This window comes from Strongyloides ratti (assembly GCF_001040885.1).
Source record: "Strongyloides ratti genome assembly S_ratti_ED321, chromosome : 1".
Classification (NCBI taxonomy): Eukaryota; Metazoa; Nematoda; class Chromadorea; order Rhabditida; family Strongyloididae; genus Strongyloides; species Strongyloides ratti.
In genome coordinates, this window is record NC_037307.1 from 9,180,844 (window position 1) to 9,199,370 (window position 18,527).

General features: G+C 24.5%; 5 protein-coding genes across 5 annotated transcripts; 3 read left to right on the plus strand and 2 right to left on the minus strand.

Annotated features, from left to right (window-relative positions):
- Nucleotides 1–1,426: 1,426 nt before the first annotated feature.
- SRAE_1000286400 (Protein flightless-1 homolog) lies at nucleotides 1,427–5,287 on the plus strand (the record flags this gene model as incomplete). Its single annotated transcript, XM_024649990.1, has 3 exons — nucleotides 1,427–1,486; nucleotides 1,541–1,898; nucleotides 1,947–5,287. 3 exons carry the CDS (start codon nucleotides 1,427–1,429, stop codon nucleotides 5,285–5,287), a joined length of 3,759 nt encoding a protein of 1,252 aa, XP_024503812.1.
- A 118-nt stretch (nucleotides 5,288–5,405) lies between these two features.
- On the minus strand, nucleotides 5,406–6,559 carry SRAE_1000286500 (Proteasomal ubiquitin receptor ADRM1; the record flags this gene model as incomplete). Its single annotated transcript, XM_024649991.1, has 2 exons — nucleotides 5,406–6,302; nucleotides 6,341–6,559. 2 exons carry the CDS (start codon nucleotides 6,557–6,559, stop codon nucleotides 5,406–5,408), a joined length of 1,116 nt encoding a protein of 371 aa, XP_024503813.1.
- Nucleotides 6,560–7,469: 910 nt separating this feature from the next.
- On the plus strand, nucleotides 7,470–10,726 carry SRAE_1000286600 (Eukaryotic translation initiation factor 5B; the record flags this gene model as incomplete). Its single annotated transcript, XM_024649992.1, has 3 exons — nucleotides 7,470–7,513; nucleotides 7,552–9,557; nucleotides 9,603–10,726. 3 exons carry the CDS (start codon nucleotides 7,470–7,472, stop codon nucleotides 10,724–10,726), a joined length of 3,174 nt encoding a protein of 1,057 aa, XP_024503814.1.
- Nucleotides 10,727–10,940: 214 nt separating this feature from the next.
- SRAE_1000286700 (Kinesin-like protein KIF23) lies at nucleotides 10,941–12,533 on the plus strand (the record flags this gene model as incomplete). Its single annotated transcript, XM_024649993.1, has 1 exon — nucleotides 10,941–12,533. One exon carries the CDS (start codon nucleotides 10,941–10,943, stop codon nucleotides 12,531–12,533), a length of 1,593 nt encoding a protein of 530 aa, XP_024503815.1.
- A 131-nt stretch (nucleotides 12,534–12,664) lies between these two features.
- SRAE_1000286800 (Isobutyryl-CoA dehydrogenase, mitochondrial) lies at nucleotides 12,665–15,687 on the minus strand (the record flags this gene model as incomplete). Its single annotated transcript, XM_024649994.1, has 6 exons — nucleotides 12,665–13,824; nucleotides 13,875–13,979; nucleotides 14,674–14,790; nucleotides 14,849–15,148; nucleotides 15,254–15,475; nucleotides 15,525–15,687. 6 exons carry the CDS (start codon nucleotides 15,685–15,687, stop codon nucleotides 12,665–12,667), a joined length of 2,067 nt encoding a protein of 688 aa, XP_024503816.1.
- Nucleotides 15,688–18,527: the final 2,840 nt, after the last annotated feature.

Here is an 18,527-nt window from a genome sequence, read left to right on the forward strand (position 1 = left end):
ACCACTTTAGTAGTTAGTTAAACAATGTATTAAATGAAAAATTTTATATATATGTTTATTTATTTCATTTTTTAAATTATTAATATACAAAACAAAAAAAAAAATAAAACAGTCTTAAGAATTATATATTTTTTTTCAATAAACACTTAGAAATATCAAATATACATATCATATTTTATTTATGCAGTTATTAAAAACATTCAATTTAATAAATAATTATTATTACCCTCAATTATATTATTCATATAAAAATTAATTACAAAATAAATATTTTTGATAAATTATGCTTGTTAATATTACTTTTATCATCATTTGAAATTAATTCAAATTATCCAACTTTTGCATCTTTTCTTATCTTAAAACCGAACTCTTGTTATAAGATTTTACTTTTGAAGGACAAATAAAACTACACAAAATATTAATTTATCTTTGCTTAATAATAAGAAATAAATCATTCCTTCATCCATCTTTTAATACCATCTCATTTCTTCTTCTATCACAAAACCGAAGATAATTGATATGACAAAGAGATTTTAAGTGATATATACTATTATTGTATAAATCTCTCTATCCAATACTTTTTCTTTAGAACAATATGAAACATATTTATTCTCAGACATTTTTATATATCAAAAAATAGTTTTATTTTAAATACTCCCACATTTATTATAATAGAGTTTTCTTTATTTTTTTTTAAGTCATATTTTAAAATAAATATTACATTTATTTATAATATTTATTTGTCTCATTGAATAAATAAAAATTTTGACCTTCTAACATATTTTCTATTATAATTATACATCTTTATTATATTTTTTTTTCATTGGAATATGATAAAATTATGATAAACTTTTTGGTAAAATTATAAAAAAAAAGCAAAGATAAAATATTATGTAAACTGTTTAACTTTGAACTAAATTTTTTAAACAAATATAACTATTATTATTTATTATAGTTAATGTTTATCTAAAATATTTTATAATTTAATAAACATTTTTTTTTATAAATATCAAGTTAAAAAAAAATTAATATATTTTTATTTTATGCTTAAAATATTTAAAATTTTTATTAAAATAAATCCTAAGAATGAAAAATGTTTGTTTACAAAAAACTCTTAAATGGAATTTTTTGGTGGAATGTTATTCTATTAGAAATGTGCGCTTTCACTAGTGATTTTTTTTTAATTAAATTAAACTAATTTTTTAGTATTTTTTTAACTATTTAAATTACGTAGTAAATTTTTAGTTTCTTATCATTGATACACATTTTACATATACACATCTTTTATTTGATCAATACTTACATACATTTTCTCATATATTAGTTACATTTTTAGCACTAATGATCCTATGATAAGGAATTATTTATTTATTAAAAAAAGTTAATATATTTTTCTGTCTATTTATTTATTGTTTAAAAAGTAATTATGTCAACAGGAGTACTTCAGTTTGTTAAAGGTTTCGATTTATCAAGAAACGATTTTTCTGTAAGTTTTTTTTTTTTTTTTTAATAAAAATCATTCTTTTAATTATTTTTTAAGAGTGATAAATTTCCTCCGGAACTTGAACAAATGACACAAGCAACATGGTTAAAATTAAATCGTACCAAATTAGAACGTGTTCCAGATGAGTTATCACGTATGCCAAATTTACAACATCTTCAGATGTCAAGAAATAATCTTACAAATGTTCATGGCGAATTAAGTGATTTACCACGTCTTCGTAGTGTAATTGTTCATCATAATAACATTAAAGTCTCAGGAATCCCATCAGATATCTTTCGTATGAAAGATCTTACAATAATAGATTTTTCCCATAATCAATTAAAAGAAGTTCCAGCAAATTTAGAATATGCTAAATGTGCTATTGTATTGAATCTTTCACACAATAATATAACGAGTATTCCACCAATGATTTTTAACAATATGATTGATCTAATTCATTTAGATATTTCCAATAATAAATTAGATCAAATACCTTCACAAATGAGAAGACTTCAATTATTACAAATTCTTAATTTATCAAACAATCCTCTCAAAAGTTTTCATTTTAAGCTTAATAGTTCAATGAAAAATCTTAGAATATTATCTTTGAAAAATACAAATAGAACTCATAATAATTTATCATTAATTTCTGATGAATTGTATAATATTACAGATCTAGATTTATCTTATAATTCATTAACTATACCTCCAGATGGATTATATGAATTAAAAAAACTTCGAAAATTAGATCTCAGTTACAACAATTTTGAAGCATTTTCAATACCAGAAAATACCTTAGAACATTTAGAAGTTATTAATATTAGTGGTAATGGAATGATATCACTACCAGATAATATAACAAAATTATCAAAACTTCAAAGAATATATGCCAGTTTTAATAAATTAACTTTTAGTGGTCTACCACCAAGTATAGGAAAACTTTTACAATTAAAAATATTATTCCTCAGTTATAATAAATTGGAATTAATACCAGAAGGTCTTTGTAGATGTGTAAAATTAATGAAATTAAAATTAGATAATAATAATTTAATTACCCTTCCTGATACAATATATCTTTTACCAGATTTAAAAGAATTAGATTTACATAATAATGATAATCTTGTTATGCCACCAAAACCAAGTGAAAGATCAAAAATTCAATATTATAATGTTGATTTTACTGCTGCTGCAGCTCAGGCAAATACTGAAAATAATACAGTTGCTGCATCATCATTAAATTCTATAATGACTGGAACATCATCAATACAAAATAAAGATCCTATTGCAAGAAAAAAAGATTTTATTAAACGAAGACGTTATCAGGCTGATGCTAAAGATGCTTCTAAAGTTATTCAAGGAATGTCAAAAATTGCTGGAAAAAGAAATGATTCTGTTGATGATTCAGAGGATATGCCACTTGGAGGTAGTTGTGGAATTAAAACAATGTCATGGAAAGAAAAAATTGAACAACAAAAACCAAAAATAGATTATTCAGATGTTTTTGATGAAGATATTGGTAATTATGAAGATTTATGGATATGGGAAATTGAAAATTTTTATCCTGTTCTTATTGATCCTTCTTTTTATGGTCAATTTTATGAGGCAGATAGTTATCTTATTTTAAAAACAAACAAAGAAGTTTCTGGACAATTAACACATCAAATATTTTATTGGATTGGTGAAAAAACTTCATTAGATAAAGGTATGTGTGCAGCTGTACATGCAGTAAATCTTAGAAATTATCTTGGAGCATCATGTCGTACCATAAGAGAAGATATGAATGATGAAAGTGAAGAATTTTTAAATATTTTTAGTGATGAAATTGTTTATATTGAAGGTGCCAGAACAGCATCTGGTTTTTATAATGTAGAAAAACCTACTTGGGTAAATAGATTATATCGTGGAACTGTTAATGGAATTAATGTTAATTTAGAACCTGTACCATGCTCTCCTGAAAGTCTTGATCCAAGATTTGTTTACCTTCTTGATGCATATAAAACTATTTGGATATGGAGTGGATATAAATCAAGGACAACTGTTTCAAACAAAGTTAGATTATTTGCAGTAACAATTAATAGTAGAGAACGAAAAGGTGAAGCTGAAATTGAAACATGTAGTCAATTTAAAACACCAGAAGAATTTTGGAAAGATTTATATGGTTCAACTGAACCTCCTGAAGAACCTATTGTTGAGAATGTTCTTGTAGATCAAGAAGAAACAAGAAAAAAATTATACCATATTCAATTAGGAATGGGTTTTCTTGAAATACCACAAGTAGAATTAAAAGATAACATTTGTGAACAAAATATGCTTGAAACAAAAGGTGTATATGTTCTTGATACATATTCAGAAGTTTTCTTATGGATTGGAAAAAAAGCTAATCGCCTTACAAAAATGGCTGGTCATAAAATAATTAAAGAAATTCATTCAATATTTGAAAGACCTGAATATGCTCAAATAACAAAAGAATTAGAAGGTGAGGAAAGTTGTGTATTTAGAAGTAAATTTAAAGGATGGAATGATATTGTTCCATCTGATTTTACAAGAACCGCTGAATCTATGCAAAGAAGGGGAGCTGATTTAAAAATTATTATGGAGAGAGATAAAATAAAAACAGATCTTAATGCATTCTTTGCACCACGTGCCTCAGAAGTTCCACATGAAGAGGCTGATGCTGTTATTGAAGAATGTAATGAAGATCTTGAATTTATTGAATCATTTGTATTAGAAAATAGAAAATTTGTTAAACTTCCACCATCAGAATTTGGAACATTTTATACATGCGATTGTTATGTTTTTCTATGCCGATATTTTGTCTCTAATGAAGATGATGAAGAAACTGAATATGAGGATGAAGAAAGTGAAAATAATAGTGTTTGTTCTTCACATGCTTCTAATCAACAAAATGATTTTAAATGTGTTGTATATTTTTGGCAAGGTAGAGATGCTGGAAACATGGGTTGGCTTCATTTTACTTTTTCATTACAAAAAAAATTTGAAAGTTTATTTAAAGATAAACTTGAAGTAATAAGAATGTATCAACAACAAGAAAATGCTAAATTTTTATCACATTTTCATAGGAAATTTTTAATACGTCGTGGTAGACGTAATCTTTCACAAAATCTTGGTGGTAAGTGGCCAGAACTTTTTAGTATGCGGGCTAATGGATCTGCTGTTTGTACAAGAACTATACAAATTGATTGCCTGGCAAAAAATCTTAATTCAGGTTTTTGTTTTATTTTACGAGCACCATTTAGTGTACCTGATGAGGATGGAAATTGTGGTAAACTTTTTGTATGGAGAGGTTCAAAATCTGATCCATATTTTCATCAATATATTGAACAAGTAGCAAGAGAATTAATTAATACAAATAATCTTTTTCCTGTTGAAATAGTTGATGAAGGTAATGAAACATTGGAATTTTGGAAAGCACTTGGAGGAAAGAAAAAATATGAAAAAGATGCATCATTTGTTAATTTTACTCGCCTATTTCGATGTTCAAATGACAAAGGATATTTTGCTGTTTCTGAAAAAACAATGGACTTTTGTCAAGATGATTTAGATGATGAAGATATAATGGTTCTTGATAATGGTGAAATTGTTTATTTATGGATTGGAAGAAATGCTTCACAGGTTGAGACAAAATTAGCCTATGGTGCTGTAGGTGTATATATAGCTCAAGCACAAATGAGAAATCCTGAAAGGCCTAGAAAATTAATGGCTGCTATAAAAGGCTTAGAAAGTAAAAGATTTACAAAGTGTTTCCACGCTTGGGGTAAGCATAAAGTTCCTGCTGGAGATTAATATACATTTTTATTAATTATTATACATAGACTCCTTTCTCTTGTTAATAAAAGATTTATCTTATAAGTAAAAGTTAATCTATAAACATTTAAAATACAAACCAAAATAATAAAATTATTTAATCAATATCCATATTATCAATGTCAGGTTTATTTTTTTTAGGTTCTGGCTCTTTTACTGTTTCTTGTTCTTCATTTTTCGATGAATCTTCGCTAACAGAAATTGTAGAGTCTACATTACTTTCACTTACTTTGCTATCAGGAGATTCTTTTGATAGTGATTTAGCAAAACCAATAAGATTTCCCTTATTTGCCTCATCAATACCCTCTTTTGAAAAGCCAAACTGTTCGAGTATTGGTCCAGCTTGTCCTGTTTTAATTGCATGTCCAACTGTTACAACAGCATCTTTAAAAGATGGGCACGCTAAAGAGGTTTTCAACTCTTCAATATCTTGTTTTACAGGTGGTTCATTAGGTAGAAGTGGTGTTAATTTATCAGCATTTGCTTTTGCAGTTTCAATAACATTAGATGAAGTAATTACATTGGACAAATCTGGTTGATTCTTCGAAGAAATTGTTTGAGAACCACTTTTACGTGATGATCCAGAATCGGTTGAAACAAATGCTTCTAACCCGCTACCGTTAATCGAACCACTATCATTACCAGTTGCTCCACCATTCATTAAAGTTAAAAGTTGCATTAATTGATTCTGATCCAAAGCTCCTAGTAATTCAGTACCATCACCTTTTGAATCACCAAAACTTCGAATATTTAAACTAGAATCACGTGGACCCCCTCCACCAGACTTTCCTCCTCCAACAGAACGCTCGGGTTGAGGACTATCAAGTAACTCCTTAACCTTTTCGACAATTTCATCACCTTTAGATTTATCAGCTTCTTGAAGCCAATACAGTCTTCTGTCATTGTTAGACTTAAATTTCAACATAAAAACACGGCCATCAGGGCACTCAACAATTTCTTTAAATTCTGTATCTCCTGGAAATATTATGAAATCCTATTATATTGGTAAGAATGTAATAATATTCAACCTACATCTACAACAGTATTGCATTCACGATTCTTCCAACAAAAATGAGTCAATTGATCAGAGGATCTTTTGATAATAATAAGACCTTTTGTCTTCTCAGCAACAACTTTTTTCGTATTATCACTGCTTCCAGGTTCAAGAAAAGACCTACCAGCCTTAAATTCATAAAGAACTCCTCTTGTAGTTTCAGATGAGGAACGAGAACCAGCAAACATCACAGCCATTGCAGAAATAAATATAATTTACTAGTATTTGGTAAACTACTTTATCCAAAATGATGATTTCGTATACACTCTTCCATTTCCATTAACAAGCAGTCTTTGTAGGATATCTTATGACAAACAAAAATTTTTGTATAATTTAGAGATAACGCTTCAACGCTAATGTAACGAGAGAAAATTTGAAATTATTACTGTAATTCAAAAAAAAAAAATTGTTTTTGTTTGACATTCTAACTTTATTAGTTTTTCAAAAAAAAATTTTATAAAAAATAATAAGAAAATTTTATTCAAATAGATTTGGTTAAAAAAAAAGCTAGTACACCAATAAAGTTTTTAAAAATAACTGACATACATAAAACATTTCTCTAAAGTTTCTAAAAACTCTTAAAAACTTCATTTTTGTTTTTCAAATATCAAATTACCATAAAGTTCTAACTAAAAAACTTCATTTACATATGGAAAGAGACATTGACTAGAAAATACATCCATAATTATTCTATTAATAAAACCAAAGAGTTTTCGTCGCAAGATATAAGTAAAAAAAATTTGTTGTAGCAATAACTGCTTCTACTATAATTTTAAATCTCAATCAAAATATTTGCTACAAAAAAAAATTTATTAAACAACCTTTGTTGCAAAAGATTTTTTTTTGTGTTTTTTTTCTTCAAAGTCAATTCGCCCCAACACGAAAAATTTCATATTATTGGTGAAATACTTATTTTAAAATTGAGATTGACGTTTGGAAGTCAGTACTATATATCATTTTAACCTGTCACTAAAAATCGTAGAATAATTTGAATTCTTATTTTATATTAACGTGGTATTTATTAATATTGATGTATTTTTATTATATATATTAAAAATTTAATTTTTAGCCAAAATTAGGTCGTTTAATTAAGAAATATTTTAAAAAATGCCTCCAAAAAAGAGTAAAGGAAAAAAGAAGGATGATGATTGGTAAGTTTTTTTTTAACAATTTTTTAAAAATGTTTTAGGGGCGATGATGAGGCAATTGAGGCTAAAATTGCATCTTTGGCAATAGAAGTAGATGAGGAAATTTCTGCTCCAATTATTAATAAAAACAAAAAGAAAAAGAAGGGTTTTGCATTGATAGTTGAGGATATTGAGGATGAGATTGAAATTGAGGATAAAAAAAGCGACGAAAGTGAGGTAGATGAAAGTACAGAAGCACAAATGGAGAGAGCAAAAGAATTTTTTAAAAAACAAAAGACTAAGAAGAAGGAAAAAGGAAAGAAAGCCAAAAAAGCTGCTAAAGAGGAGGAAGAAGCTGATTTTGATTCAATTATTGCTACATTAAAAGATTCAAAAGATAAACCAAAAAAGAAAAAAGAAGTTGATTCACTAGAAATTGAAAAAGTAGATGAAATTAAAAAGGAGGATGATGTTAATGTTAAGAAGACTGTTGATAAAAAAGATTCAGAACCTATAAAGAAAGAAGCAGACGTTGAGGGAGAACCTCAAAAAGTTTCTAAAAAAAAAAAGAAAGCTGGTAAAGACAAGAAAAAGGGTGATGATGATAAGGGTGAGGAGAAAGTTTCTCAAATTAAAGAAGATAGCACTATAAAGGAGGAGGAACCAGTTGGCGAAAAAGAGGATGATAAAGACTCTGGTAAGAAACAAAAAAAAGTTAACAAAAAGATGGCTGCTTTGAAATTATTATTGGAAGCACAAGAAAAAGCTAAAGAAGAAGCTGAGAAAAAGGCTAAAGAAGCGGAAGCACTTTGGGAGGCACGAGAAAAAGAGCGTGAAGAAAAAGCACGACTAGAGGAGGAAAGAAGAGCTAAAATTAAAGCTGAAAAAAAAGAACGTGAAGCTCAGTTAAAAAAAGAAGGAAAATGGTTGACACCAGCTCAAAGACTTGCACAACAACGAGCTAAAGAACTTTTAGAAGCTCGTGGTATAAAATTGCCTGTTACTGATGAAAAGAAAGATGTTCCTGTTGATGGAAAACGTAAGGCATTTTTATATGATACTAAAAAGAAAAAGCAACAACAAAATCAACAACACAAAAAAAAAGAGGAAATGAAAAAAATTGAGGAAGAAAAAATTGCAGCTGAGAAAATGAAAGCAGAAAGTGAGGAGAAAAATAAACAAGAAGAGATTCTTGATGATTGGGAAATGGCAGATGATATTGAAAAGGAAAAGAAACCTGAAATTTCCAAACATTCCAGTAAGGATGAAGAAAGTGAAGAAGAGTCAGAATCAGACGAAGATGAAGATGATGAAGAGGAAAGTGATGAGGAATCATCAGAAGAGTCTGAGGATGAGACACATTTGAACAAAATGACAAAAGAAGAAATTGATAATATGGTTCGTGCTCGATTTAAAAAGCGTAAAACTTTAAACGATAGTAAGAAATCAACTGATAATCTTAGATCACCAGTTATATGTGTTCTTGGTCATGTAGATACAGGTAAAACAAAAATGTTAGATACTATCAGAAGGACAAATGTTCAACTAGGTGAAGCTGGTGGTATAACACAGCAAATTGGTGCTACATTTGTTCCAGGTGATGCTATTAAGGAAAGATGTAAAATGGTTAAAACATTTAATAAAGACAAAATGAAAATACCAGGTTTCCTCATTATAGATACACCAGGTCACGAATCTTTTGCTAATCTTCGTACCAGAGGATCTTCATTATGTGATATTGCTATTCTTGTTGTTGATATTATGCATGGTTTAGAACCTCAAACAATTGAATCAATCAAATTACTTCTTAAAAGAAATACACCATTTGTCGTTGCTCTTAATAAGATCGATCGTCTTTATGGTTATGAATCTAATCCTAGAAGAGATATATGGGAACATCTTGACAGTCAACCATCAAATACTCAATTAGAATTTAAAGAAAGATTCCAAAGTATTTTTGCACAATTTGCTGAACAAGGCTTAAATATTGCTTTAGCTAAAGATAATGATGATGTTGAAGAATATATTTCTGTTATTCCAACATCTGCTTTTCTTGGTGATGGTATTGGTAATATAATGGGATATGTTTCTGATTATACACAAAATTATTTAGCTAAAAAAATTGCTTTTAGTAATGAATTAGAATGTTTTGTTATGGAAGTTCGTGCTATACCTGGCCTTGGTACAACTATTGATGTTATTCTTTTAAATGGTACTTTAAAATCTGGAGATATTATAGTACTAACAGGTACTGATGGTGCCATTATTACCCAAGTTAGAGATCTTCTTATGCCATCTCCATTAAAAGAAATTAGAGTTAAGAATGAATATCAAAGATTCAAAAGTATTAAAGGAGCACAAGGTGTTAAGATTTTAGCAAAAAATTTGGAAAAAGCTGTTGCCGGTTTACCATTATTTGTGGCTAATCGTGAAGATGAAATTGAAATATTAAAGGAAGATGCTGAGACACAACTTGAAAAAGCTTTAACTGCTATAAAAAGGAAACCTGAAGGTGTTTATGTACAGGCATCTACACTTGGTTCATTAGAAGCATTATTAGAATTTTTAAAGAGTCAAAAAATTCCATATTCTAATGTTAATATTGGTCCAGTTCATAAAAAAGATGTTCAAAAGGCTGCAGTTATGTTAGAACATAATCCAGAATTTGCTTGTATTCTTGCATTTGATGTTAAAGTTGAAAGAGATGCACAACTTTTTGCTGATAAAGAAAATGTTAAAATATTCCAGGCTGATATTATTTATCATCTTGAGGATGCTTTCTTAAAATATCGTGAAGATTTAAGAGAAAAGAAACGTAAGGAAAATGAACATCTTGCTATATTTCCATGTAAACTTAGAATTCTCCCTCAAAATATATTTAATGCAAGAAATCCAATTATCTGTGGTGTTTATGTTGAAGCAGGTCAATTAAAAAAAGGAACTCCAATTTGTGTACCATCAAAAGATAACATTATTTTAGGAACAGTTTCATCTATTGAAAAAAATCATGAAGATATAAATATTGCTAAACAAGGTGATGAAGTATGCATTAAGATAGAAAATACTACCGGTGATGCTCCAAAATTATATGGAAGACATTTTACTCATGAAGATACTTTAATTAGTAAAATTACTCGTGAAACAATCGATGTTTGTAAGGCTTATTATCGTGAAGATCTTACAAAATCTGATTGGCAACTTATTGTTCAATTGAAGAAAATTCTTGATATTTATTAATCTTTATTTATAACTGTCAAGGTTTTAGGTTTATATTCCTAAATTTCTAATTCTTGTTTAAATAAGATATATTTAAAATATGTTATTTTTTTTTATTACAATAAATATACATATTTTGTTTTTATTCAAAAAAAATTTTTTTTCATTTGTTTATATATTAAATAATTTTATAATTTTTTTTTATTTTTTATTTATAGAATTTGTCATTACAAAAATGGATATTTTAAATAATAATAATTCTCTTGAAGTTGTCTGTAGACTTAGACCTTCAAATACAATACAAATTAATTCAAAAGACAGTGTTATTTATGTTGATGAAGAACATGTTCAATTAAATTCTCCTTCTAATGTTAAATGTCAAAAAATTATTAATGATATATATAAATTTGGTTATGTTTTTGATCCATATGAAGAACAACAAATTGTTTTTAATAGAACATGTAAAGATTTAATTTTAAAATTACTTCAAGGTGAAAATGGATTATTATTTACATATGGTGTTACTGGAAGTGGTAAAACTCACACAATAATTGGAACTCCTGAAGATCCTGGAATTTTACCACGCCTCTCTGATGTATTATTTAATTCAATACAAAATATAGCACAAAAATGTATTTTTAAATGTGAAGGAAAAAATAAGGTTTCTATTCAAAAATATGAAGATTCTATAAAAGATTTTAAACTTCTTCAAGAAACAACAAATTATAAAATAATGATTAAAGATTCAGAAATGTGTAGTAATAGAATAATAGATATTACAAAATTAAATGTACTTGAAGATGATAAAATAGCTACAGTTTTTGTTTCATATGTTGAAATTTATAATCAATATGTTTATGATTTATTGGATAATGATTCTACTATTAAAAAAGAAATAAAATTAGGTATTAATGGAAATACATACATTAATAATATTGTTGAAGTGGAAGTATCTAGTTCAGAAGAATTAATGGCTATTTTTAAAAAAGCAAAAATAAAAAGAAAGACTGCTGAAACATCAATGAATAGTAATAGTAGTAGAAGTCATTCACTTTTTATGATACGACTTGTTGTTAGTGATATAAATAAGTCAGAATATTATCCAATTGTTAATGATGCTAATATAACTCAATCACAAATTTTTTTAGTAGATTTAGCTGGTTCAGAACGTACAAAAAAAACTAATGCAGAGGGTGAAAGATTAATTGAAGCTAATGCTATTAATAATAGTTTATTAACACTAAGAAAATGTTTTGAAGGAATAAAAATTAATCAAAAAAGAAAACAAAAAATTGTTGTTCCATATAGAGAAAACAAATTAACAATATTTCTTAAAAACTTTTTTGAAGGTTCAGGATACATTAGAATGATAGTTTGTATCAATCCAAAAGCTGAAGATTATGATGAAAATGTTCATGTTCTATCATTTGGTCAATCATGTCAAGAAGTTAATCTAAATATTCATATAAATAAATTAGAAGAATCTTATAATTTAACTGGAAATAAGTTTCATTTTCCCAAAAGATTATTTTGTAAGTGGTTTAAAGAAGTAAATGAAATTTTCAATAATAAAGAATATGGTTTAATAGATTCATTTGGATCAAAACTAAATAAGAATATATGGGAACTTTGTATAAATATAAGAAATGATATACTAAATATAAATTGTTATAGAGATTTACTACTAAAAAAATTAGATGAATGTAAAAATGATTTGGATAAAATAAAGCAAGCAAATATTGAAACTGATAATAGAATTATTTTTTTAATTCAAAAAAAAGAAACACTTGAAAATGAAATTAAAGATTCATCAGATTGTAATATATAAATAATAATTTTTTACTATATTTTTTCTTATGTAATATGTATATATATATTAAAACTTTTTGAAATAAATAACATTTTTACTAAATTTTTTAAAATAACATAAAAATATCAACTTAATTTAATATTAATAAATTAAACGTTGTAATATTTGGTATTAGAAAGTAAATTTCTTGCAACAATAAGTCTCATAATTTCATTAGTTCCTTCAATAATTTGATGAACACGACAATCTCTTAGATATCTCTCAATTGGATAATCTTTTAAAATACCATATCCTCCAAACATTTGAAGTGCTTGATTTACAATTTCAAAACAAGAATCAGTTGCATATAATTTAGCCATAGCACATAATTCAGCTTTATGTTCTGAATTATTTTGTAAATGTATTGCTGCATCACGTACAACTAATCTTGAGGTATGTAACTTTGTTGCCATTTCAGCTAACTTAAATTGATTCCATTGAAAATCAGCTAATGGTTTTTTAAATTGTTTTCTTACTTGTAAATGAGATATAGCATTATCTAAAGCCATATGACCTGCACCTAATGAACATGATGCAATATTAACTCTTCCACCATTTATTCCTGCCATAGCAATACTAAATCCCTCATTTTCACCTCCCAATCTATTTGAGATTGGTACTTTACAATTGTCAAATGAAATAATTCTTGTTGGATGTGTACACCAACCAAGTTTTGATTCATTTTTACCTAATTCAAATCCAGGAGTATCTTTTTCAATAATCAATGAAAATATTCCTTTTGGTCCTGGTTGTCCTTCATGTCTCATCATAACAATATAAACATCACTAGCACCAGCTCCACTGATAAATGCTTTTGATCCATTAACTATATAATAATCACCTTCTCTTTTAGCTGATGTTGTTAAGGAGGAAGCATCAGAACCAGAACCAGGTTCTGTTAAACAGTATGATGATAAACATTCAAATGATGCCAATTTTGGAAGATATTTTTCTTTTTGTTCTTTTGTTCCATATGTATCAATCATCCATGAACACATATTATGAATACTAATATATGCTGCAGTAGAACTACATCCACTTGCTAATTGTTCAAAAATAACAGAAGCATCAAGACGTGAGAGGCCTGTTCCACCAAATTCAGAATTACAATATATTGCTCCAAATCCTATTTCTCCAGCCTCCCTCAATACATCCATAGGTAATTCTTTTTTTTCATTTTGTATTCCACTAAATGGATAAAGTTTTTCTTGTGAAAATTGTTTAGCAAGTTTTTGAATCTCAATAGTTTCAGGATTTAATCCTATTGAAGCTAAAATAATAAATTTTGATAAAATATTATTTTTAAAAAAAAATTATTACCATCAATACAATAATTACTAAAAGTTCTCCCAAAAACTTTTAAATTTCTTTGTGAATTTACTATATTTTTCAATGTTAATAAAACTTTCATAATTAACAAAATATCTAGAAAATATTGTGTTAGTAGAGATAATTAAATACAAACACAAAATTATAACACTTGTAATTTTACATAGTTTCAATTTTTTGGAGTTTTGTAACTATAATTATATTAAACATTTTCTTTGATCTTAACAATCATTAATAGTTATAAAATAATATAAATATATTGTTATAAAATATACTTTTTGATAAAACTATTAAAACAATTACTTTTTGATTGTTATCATCACTTGTTCACTAACTTCTTTCTTGTTGTTGTAATATTATATTAAAAAATATAGAAATTTATCAAAATACTTTTAAATTTATTATATAATATATTTATTTAATATTATATTTCTTAATAATAAAAAAAATTTTATAATAAAAGTATTATTTTATTAAAAAAAATTTTTAAATAAGTTTTATTAAAAAATAAAAAGTAATGAAAAAAAAAAAAATAATTAAATTTATGTATATATATATTCTCGGGATAGATTTGTAAATTTAATATCATTTAACATTTCTATTGATAAGAGATCAGAAATATAAAAAATAAAAAAAAATATTTTTACAAATCATTTCAGATATCTTATAAAATAATAGATATCAATTAGTTAGAAATATTTTTTATAAATGATATAAAAAAATGTAAAGATAAAAGTTTTGGTCATTCCATAGATAAAATTATTTTTATTTGAAGAGTCATTTGTAATACGAATGGCATAATTACGTTTTTTAACCATCATCCATCCATCGTCATCATCTTTGTTGGTGTTATCATTACCTTGTAAATAGTAATTTATTGGACCAGGTGTTGTTTTAACATTATCAACTATAAAAAAAAGAGTCATAATAATAATGTTTATTTAAATTAAAAGTTTTTTTTTTACCTTTAGGTTTTATATGTATTGGTGTAGGATGATGATCATTTATTGTAGTTGTTTCCATAATAGGTATGTTTCTAAATCTACTATCTTTAGAATCTTCATGAAGTTCATATATCTCAGTTGAGGAGGAATCTTCGTTTTGATCAAAGTGGGGTAAATGTTTTTCTTCTGTATAATCATCATCTTCTTCTTCCTCATCATGAAGGTCATTTTCATCTTGTTTAATTTCATTATCATTTTCAATGGAAGAATCATCATCAAATGTTCCATTTTCTTGTTGATGTCTTGTGATGTCGTCATTATCTAAAATATATATTTATTTTAAATGAGGTATAAATAAATATCAATGAAATAATCGTAATATGTTTTTTTTATGTATATAAAAAATAATTATATTAATAAACATACTATTTGATTGGTATTGTTGTTGAAGGTAATTAATTTCATTTTCTTGTTTATTGATATTTTCTTCCAAATTTCCATTTGCATTCCATTCATTTTCTTCAACAGACTCATTTCCTCCTTCTTCGTTTTTAGGAATTGTATATTCATGTGACTTAGTAATAGATGAAGAAGATATAGTAGTAGACAAAATATCAGATTGATCTTTAAAAGTATCTGAAGATTTGACTAAAAAATAAAATAATATTATTGATAATAATAATAATTATAAACTTACTATTTTTTTCACAATAAGTTCCTTCAAAGTATCCTTCCATACATATACAAATATGTTCTCTTGGAGATTTAATTTTGTATGCACATACACCACCATTTAAACATCTAATTCTACATTTAGATTGTGGATTTACAAAAGCAACTCTATCAATATGTAATGCCATTATTCCTATCCATTGTGATATGATAAAAATATAGATAAACCAATAGAATAAGTAACTTTTAAAGTACATATTTTATCTGTAAAAGATAAGATTTATAATGATAAATAGGCAAAATTTTATTTTAAAAACAATTTATAAGTTTGAACAATTTTTAAATTATATATTATAAAAATATATAATAAAAATATATGTGTTGTTTTATATTATTTTAACTAACAAAAACATTTTTTAAAAAAATAGTAAAATTTATAAAGTTATTATTTATGTAATATAACATTTTGATTAGTAAATATACTAATAAAAATTTTTTATTGTTTTTTTTTTAATAAATATATTATAATATAAAATCTTTATGTTTATTTAAAATTTAAATAATAAAGATTAATAATTATTTTAAAAAAAAGTTTACTTTTTAAAATTAATGTATTATATGGATGGATAAACTATATAAATACTTTTTAAGATTATAAATGATCAACAATTATATGAGTTGTTTGTATTTAATTCAACGACATTTTTATAACAAAAGAAATGTATTATAATTCAAAAAAAAAAATTATATCAAAAAATATATATATTCATGTATCATGATCTAAAACATCAAAAAAAAAATATTAATAAAAAAAAAAACAAAAATGATTAATTCATTATATAATTATTCTAGGAATGTTAATGAGTTAAATGTCATCAAACTTATATTATGATAAATAAATATTACTACAAACTTAATAATATTATTAATTTAGGTATCATTTCTAATATTTAAAATAGTTATCTCTTTCTGACATAGTTTGATATTGATATTAACAGATTAAATATAGCTCTTAATGAGGTATTAAATAATTATTATTATTTCTTAACACTTTTAAGATATTTTAATAATAACTTATCATTTTAAATTATTTATTAATAAATTAAATAGTCAAAAAATCAACCATTTAATAATATTTGACAAGTATAGAAAGTTAAAAATCTGGATCAATTATATTTTAAATGATAAAGTAAAAGTAGTTCTATTAAAATTGTAATAAAAATGATAAATATTGTATAGATAAAGGCTATCAAAATTAAAGATAAATGAAAAATGTGGTAGATATAAAAAAAAATTATATAAGTTAGATTATTCTTATACTTTTTAAAAATCATTATCATTTAATAAAAGCTATTAAAATTTTCTTAATTTTATAAAATCGGTAAAAAAAAAAAAGAATTTAAATAATAAATTATCTATTAAAATATATAAATATATTTATTTTGACATAATATGGCAAAAAAAAAAGTTTTTGAGGACAATTTATCTTTTTAATTATTTAATGTATTAATACATTAACTTTTAATAAAGTATTATTAAACAGTGAATATAAAAAATTAATTGTCTCTATTTATATAATTAAGATATATAATTTAAGACAAAATATTACAATTTAAAAGATAAATAAAAAGGAAAATTAGATAGTTATATAAAGATAATAAAAAAAAATGTGATAAATTAAGAAGAACAATTGTTTTGATGATAAAAGTTTAAACTATTCTTTACATTTTTATTTAACAGACTTTTTATTATTAATGTTGTAACCTCTATAGATATATGGATAAATTTATATATTATAATTTACCTGTTACTTTTATTTATCTTAATAAACACAACCCCCCTATCTACACCAGAAGAAATCTTTTTTCCCTAAAACTTAAATTCTTGCCGACAAAAGAAGGAAGAAATAACCTAAAATGTGTGAAGTTTAAAACATAACAAAATGTTAATTATAAAAAATCCTGCCAAACAAACATTAAAATAAAATAAATTTCTTTACATAAAAGATCAACAGAAATAAGATTAACATAACTTTATAATTCAATAAAACTTATTAAAAACTTTTTGTTTAATAATCAAATTTATCTTTATTGACACTTTTCTAAAATACTTTTTAGTTATTTATATATAAACAAATAACAGGTATAAATGTATTCTTAATATTACTAAAATTTTTATCAATAATCTATAAAAAAAATATAAGATTAATATTTTTTAAAAAATTAATATTAAGTAATAAAAAATTGAAAAAAAATAATTATTTATCGTTAAGTTAATATACTATATGTTGTAATATAATCACTGGAAATATTATAATAAAAAGATATAAAATAAAAAGATGTTTAAAAACATAAATTATACCTCAAAATTGTTAAACATGTAAGTAAAAGATTAATGAAGATTAATAAGATGTATAAATAATAAATAATGTAATTTTAACATAGAGTAATTTTTTTAGTTGATAAAATTTATATTTTGTTATATATTATTAAAATACTAATATTAAAAAAAAACCTTTTTTAAAAAATAAAATTGACCTTAGAATAAAAATATAATTTTTAGTAAAAGTTGTTGACAAATTTTTGATAAAAATTAATAATCTTTAAACTTTTAATCTTTTTAATTGTAATAACAGATGTCTTTAAAGTATTATAATAATTGTTTGGAATAATAAAAATATAAATTATAAATTTTGTAACAAATAATATAACAGTAGGAGTTTTATATTTCTTCAAAATATTAGATTCTGTTAACTTTTCTATTTTGATATTTTATTTTATTATGTCAAAGGAACTTTTTATTCAAAGGCGGTAAAAGTTTATATGGTTTTAAATACTTAATTAGTTAATTTATTTTCAATAAAACATTTTTATTACCATTTATTTATCATTTATCTTTTGTAATAATTTATATAGAAAATTTTCTTTTTTAAAAATCTTATTTTAATATTAATGTTTATAATAAATTTTTATTTATTTAATTAAGTTAAAAAAAAAGTTATGATATTATTAATATGTAAAAAAAAATT